Source organism: Neophocaena asiaeorientalis, unplaced genomic scaffold (genome assembly GCF_003031525.2).
Source record: "Neophocaena asiaeorientalis asiaeorientalis breed wild unplaced genomic scaffold, Neophocaena_asiaeorientalis_V1.1 scaffold134, whole genome shotgun sequence".
Classification (NCBI taxonomy): domain Eukaryota; kingdom Metazoa; phylum Chordata; class Mammalia; order Artiodactyla; family Phocoenidae; genus Neophocaena; species Neophocaena asiaeorientalis.
This window is the reverse complement of record NW_020185339.1, coordinates 30,659,828-30,666,174: the sequence shown is the minus strand read 5'-3', so window position 1 is coordinate 30,666,174 and position 6,347 is coordinate 30,659,828. Positions and strand designations below refer to the sequence as shown.

Genomic DNA, 6,347 nt, shown 5'->3' with positions numbered 1-6,347 from the left:
TTTTTTTTTGCGGTACACAGCCCTCTCACTGTTGTGGCCTCTCCCGCTTGCGGAGCACAGGCTCCGGACGCGCAGGCTCAGCGGCCATGGCTCACGGGCCCAGCCGCTCCGCGGCACGTGGGATCCTCCCAGACCGGGGCACGAACCCGAGTCCCCTGCATCGGCAGGCGGACTCTCAACCACTGCGCCACCAGGGAAGCCCCAGACGTCTTTTTAAAATCTGGACTGTACGTCTTCTTGTCCCTCTTATGTTTCCACCCCCATAAGTTTCACCTATGTCCCTTCTGATTAACATTTCAGAAAAATGTTTATTTAGAAAAATGAAAAAACAACATGTTTTCTGGGCAAATAATTCAAGCAATCAGAGCTAAAAATTAATCAAAAATTTTTTTAATATTTAAATCTCTCTAGGCCAAACGGTGAGGATTCATGAAGAAGTTAACTATAAATTAATGTTTTAGGTCATCAGTTCAGATTATAACTCATAAAAGTGTATTTTAAAAATGTAACTCATGGGGCTTCCCTGGTGGCGCATAAAAAAAAAAAAAAAAAAAAAAAAAAAAATGTAACTCATGATTAACTAGACAGTCTGTTATCATGAACCTAATATCTTCTAATTATAGTGAAAAAATATTGTAAGCCCAGGAAAATTTCACATCAATGATCTTTGCTTGATTTTTCCAATGAGTATCCACCTCTCTCACAACTGTGTAATAAAAAATACTAAGTACCTTAAAAGAATAACGCAGTTACATAAATCCAGATTATTACTTAGAAGGAAAATTATATAAAAGTTTTGAGTGGAACAAATTTATAAAGTACAAATTAGTTCTGTTCCTATATTTAAAATACACATGATCAGGCTACTACCAAAAAAAAAGAAAAAAACCGGTACATGTAAGAACTTAAAATTCCACATCATAACAGTCAGTTCTGTGCTTTACATCACCGCGCCTTCCTATTCCTGTCCAAAACAAAGCTTTGTTTTGCAGCATTCAGGATTTTTGTTTGTTTTCTTTTTTATTATTCCCCTGCATCGGCAGGTGGACTCTCAATCACTGCGCCACCAGGGAAGCCCAGTATGTTAGTTTTTATCTCAGCTCAGCCCATCCTTTAACCAAGCATCTGGATTAGGACCAGCCAAGATCAGGCTCTCCAAACTCCCCACTCTAGCACAGTCCATGTCCCCTTGCCAAAGGCAGCATGCGTTTCCTAGGAGCAAGGGTTTGAGGGCTGAAGGACCCTAGAGAAAAGGTTGAATTCAGAGATCCTCTGCAAACTCCCTGCCAGCCAGGCTCTTTCACACTCAGCATTGGGGTCATCAGGGCCCCTGGAGGCAGCCCCTCCCCTTGCTGGAGAGTGTCAGTGGTTCAAAAGAGTTTTCCCTTGTGTCCAGACTCCCTTGTGACCTTGAACAAATCACAGCATCTCTGAGTCTGAGATTCTCCAAATATGAATGATGAAAAGAGTGATGATTTCAAAGGTTACACAGATCACAGAATTCTTCCTAATTACTTAAATGGCAGGAACTGGAATAAAATGTTTTCCTATAGGCACTTCCCTGGTGGTGCAGTGGTGAAGACCACAGCCTCCCAATGCATGGGGCACGGGTTTGATCCCTGGTCAGGGAACTACTATGATCTCGCAAACCGCACAGTATGGCAAAAAAAAAAAAAAAAAATTAAATAAAAAAAAATGCTTTTCCTGTAATATCTTTGGGGCTGAAGGATCTTATGTAACCGGTGAGGTCTGTGTTTAAAAGGCAGTGGCAGGGACTTCTCTGGCAGTCCAGTGGTTAAGATTTCACCTTCCAATGCAAGGGGTGCGGGTTCGATCCTTGGTCAGGGAGCTAAGATCCCACATGCCTTGGGGCCGAACACCAAAACATAAAACAGAAGCAATATTGTAACAAATTCAATAAAGACTTTAAAAATGGTCCACCTCAAAACATAAAAAAAAAAAATAACACCGGGCAATAAAGAATTGTCAATGTGACTGAGCAGTGGCTAACATCCTATTCCCTCGGCACACATCACCCACTCCTTGTTACCCAGATGACCAGCATCTGCCACTGGGAGCCTGGCTTGGCACTCATCAAGCTGTCACCAAGTACCCAGTTCCCCCAAAACCTCCATTGCCAAAGTCAGTCTTCCCTCCTCCTCTGGTTCTCCAGTTCTCCAAATATTTGTTACTGTTGCCTAATTCCATCTTTTAAAAATTCTCTTCTCTTGGCCCCAGGGACAACACATCCCTGATTCATTCTCCTTTGCCATTTTCTGACCTCTCTTTTGTCTCATTCTTTGGCTCCTTCTCCGTCCCCATAGTTAAAAATAACCACTTTTTGACCCTCTTATCTTCGCCAGGAAGAATCCCAAAACTGAGCTCTCCTCGAAACCCTGTCACTAACTCACTGTGTGGCCTCAGACAACCCACAACCCTCTCTGGGTTTCCTTTATCCCTGAGAAAGGAAAGGAGCTGGACTTGATGATCCAAAATCATAGTCCCTCGGAGTTTGGCAGTGCTACACTAGTCTGTCCTAATCCCATTCCTGTCCTCCATCAGCATATGGTACATTTTCAGAAAACCAGTCCAAGTCTGTAATGGAACTAAGACCACCAGGAAGTCATCAATTCCAGGGTAGAAGAAACCTTAGACATCACCTAGTCTGAAATTTTCATTTCATAGCTGAGGAAACTTAGGTCAAGAGTGGGTACTCGGGGCTTCCCTGGTGGCACAGTGATTGAGAGTCCACCTGCCGATGCAGGGGATGCGGGTTCCCGGTGCACCAAAAAAAAAAAAAAAAAAAAAAAAGAGTGGGTACGCGATTACCTCACAGCAGGGATAGGAATGAGGAGGAGGTCTCCGGGGCTCTCACATGTTCCAATATCAGAGCTTAAATATCTTCCAAACCTGGTTGAAATGTATAATGGTATCAGAGTAAAATGTGATATAGAAGGTATAAACTGGGTAGGGCACTTTAGAGCCTTTTTCCCTCTTTAAAAAAAAATAAACTCTGTACTGTAACTCTAAGAAATTTGGAGAGGTATTTGCTATAGAGGGTGCTTAACACAAAAGTAGCAAAATCAGATCACATAAAACATCTTAGATGTATATTTTTAAATAGGCAAATAAAACAGAACATCAAGTCGCAGAACACATATATTTACAATAATTCAAATGTCCAAAGCACAATACAGTGGTATCTCTTTAACAGTTCATATAATTTAAGACATACATTCACACAAGCATATGAACAAATACTAGTCTCCTAGACCAAAGGCTGAAGAAGCTACTCAGACGTTTTGGCACTGACGCCTACATATTTATGGCAACAAATAATGATGGCTTTAAACTTTCAGTAAGATCTTTTGCACAAAGATAGGAAATGTACAGAATGGGAAGAAGACAGTCAAACAAATGTACCTTTACTGTACTATTTATCTAACACCACATGGGATGAGGCACTGCTCAGTAAATTTGATCAGGATAGTCTATTTACTCTGGTCTGCAATGATGACATGAACCGAATTATTCCCAAATCTAACTTTACTTTGCGCTTTATAAATAATTGCTGCTTGGTTCTTCCTTCTGCATCTTTTAAAAATGAACACAACACTTTTCTTTAACGTAACTCAACTTTGGTGCCAATAAGTTAGTAAAATCCCTTTTTTAAGAATACGAATACTTGGAACTTATTTTTTCTTTTAAGAATCCTGAGTGAAAGGACAGTGTCAGTGATATCACCTCCAGGCCAGCTTTGAAATGATCAGTGGTGCTAAAGACTAAGATATTATCTAGAACTTAAACTCTGAAAAACAGCCCCATCTTTCTCTGGCACGAACCTAAGTGCTTCAGCACATTTCCTATTAACCAGGGAAAGAGACCCTTTGGTTGTATTTCAGAAAAACAAAAACAACCCCATTTCTGTCCTTCTGTTTATTTCTGCAGACCACACACAAAGCTGAATATGAAGAGATTCGATCACTACATCATAAAAATACAGGCACAAAATTAAGTGGACGCCACAAAGGGTGTGTCTGAAAACACTGAATTGACTGAATCTGAATCAGATTTCACCCTCGTGGACTTTAAGATGCCCTCAGCTATGACCGTTTCACTGGGAAAGAGCCTGACTTTCCCATTCTGCCCTGTTGCAGTATCCTTCAGGGGTTCCAAAAACACCACTCTTTTCCCAGCCCCTGCCTTCCGTTCATCGGCGGGGGCATCGCTTTCAGGGCCAGAACTGAGAATAGATGCATGGGCATTGCTTTGGTTTAGCATATTTTTTCGTCTCTTGGGTTTACATTTGCAGGGACACGGTGTCAGATAGAGGTACAGAAGTACCAAAACAATGCTGGCCACACAGGCTGCAAGAGTGGTAAAAGCCGTGTTAAATGCCTCGTGAGCATGGGATCTGTTTACGGTGAAATTGCTCACGTTTATTGTGATATCCACAGTTTCATTTAACAGACGTTGCCGATTCATTGCAACACAGGAATACACTCCAGCATCCTCGAAACGAGGACTTTCTATAACCAGACTTCCATTGGGAAATATGTGAAAGTTTTCTATCTCTTTATCGGGCTCCAGCACTCTGTTATCTGGACCGACCCACATGAAATCGGTATTCACGTTACCAGTCTTGCTATCACAGTGGACAATCAGCCTCTCCCCAACTTGAGCCTCATGAATAAAGCCAAGGGCACGGAAGGAACCATTGATGATACTGTCAGAGCAGTTCATAAAGCTATCCTGGAGCAGAAGCACCTGATGGAAGTGCCTAGCGTCAGACCACAAGCGACAGGTATAATCATTCTTAAAATCCATCACTGAGCTGAAGTGCCTACGATACCAAAAGGTCAGCAACGAGTAAAGGGAACAGTCACAGACAAATGGGTTTCCATGAAGGTAGATGCCTCTCAGCTGCCTTCCTGGCACTAAATTTATATGATGCATCGGCAGGGAGGGGATCCGGTTATAAGAAACATCTAGAAACATCAGTTCTGCCAGCTTGAACCTTCCAACGTACAAATCCATGGGAAACTGCGTGAGAAAGTTTCCACTTAAGTAGAGTTTCTGCAGTTGGGAGAGCCCTCCAAACGCTGAAGGGTCGAGATAGGAGATGTGATTGTTGTAAAGCAGGAGCACTTCCAGAACCTTCAACTCCTGGAACACTGCACTTTTCACAGTCTTCAGCTTGTTGGATGATAAGTCAAGACACTTCAGATTTGGAGTGCTGGAAAAACTGTCCGTAGAAATGCTCGTGATGTTGTTATGCCGAATAATGAGGGTGTTCAGCTTTACAAACGACACGGGAATCCACTCAGAATCCAGGAGCCCGATTCTGTTATAACTCAGATCCAGTCTCTTGATCAGTCTGAAAAGGTTCCCAGGCACCTTGGACAGGTTTTTGTTGGTGCAGCTGACGATGTCAGTGGCACAGATGCAAGCGGTGGGGCACACCCCGGAGGCCCCACGGCTCGCAGTCACCGTGATCACCAACAAACACAGCAGTTCCCTGCAGCCCGGTCTGACAACTCCAGGCAGGGTGGGCAGTGTGTGTAAACGTAAAGACATTATGGTCGCCTCTAAGGCTCTTCCAGGCGCCTTTTCCACCAGCTCAGCCTCCCACCAGTGAACCTGGTAAACAATCAATATTTAAAGAGGGGTAAAAAAGCAAAGTTAACTAGCACTAGTTAGCCCTTAAGAGTAATATCTGGCTTTCTTTCCAATAACTTTTGAAATGGAGGTTGTTGTTTTTTTCACACTGGGGAGCCTACGTGTCCTTTTTATTGTTGGATGCAATTTTTCCTGAGTTACTCCTGCTTACAGACATTTACAGTCCCATTCTATCAACACAACCGTCTCAATATCAGAAACTCAATTGTTTTTTAAGGTGCATCCTGCGTTGTTTTTTTTAACTCTCTCCAAGAGTCACAAAAATATACAAACGCATCTTATAAACAATTACACGGAAATACTTAGCAAGCCACCCGTCCAGAAAGCAACTCACGGAGCTGGGGAGCCTCACGGGCTCCGGAGATAGGCCGCCGACGGTGGTGTCTTCTGCAGGTCTGTGCGTCTGTCTGTCTGTCACTCCGGCATCTTACGCGTTCCTTTCCCTTTAGCTCCCGGCGGGCGGCAGCCTCTCGTTGGCTCGCAACTTTGGGGAGTTTCAGGCAGCCGCAGCGGCGGCAGCAACCCCGGGCGCAGGGAACGTCTCGGCCGGCTGCGGTTGCTTCTCCCCGGCTCTCTTCATTGCTCTGCTGAAGGTACCGCCTGGGCGCTCTGGCCGTCGCGTGCCCGCGCGCGGGGCGCCTTGCTCCCGGAGCCTGGTCCAAGGGGCT

At 44.0% G+C, this 6,347-nt stretch overlaps 1 protein-coding gene across 1 annotated transcript; it reads right to left on the bottom strand.

Moving 5' to 3' along the window:
• Positions 1-3,141: 3,141 nt before the first annotated feature.
• On the bottom strand, positions 3,142-6,346 carry AMIGO2 (adhesion molecule with Ig like domain 2). The gene is made up of 2 exons (XM_024736379.1): positions 6,014-6,346; positions 3,142-5,640 (listed from the first exon to the last, which is right to left on the bottom strand). Exon 2 carries the CDS (start codon positions 5,575-5,577, stop codon positions 4,012-4,014), a length of 1,566 nt encoding a protein of 521 aa, XP_024592147.1. The 5' UTR covers positions 5,578-5,640; positions 6,014-6,346; the 3' UTR covers positions 3,142-4,011.
• Position 6,347: the final 1 nt, after the last annotated feature.

Coding starts and splice junctions, on each gene's coding strand:
- AMIGO2 (XM_024736379.1), bottom strand. CDS start 5,577: ATGTCTTTACGTTTACACACACTGCCCACCCTGCCTGGAGTTGTCAGA.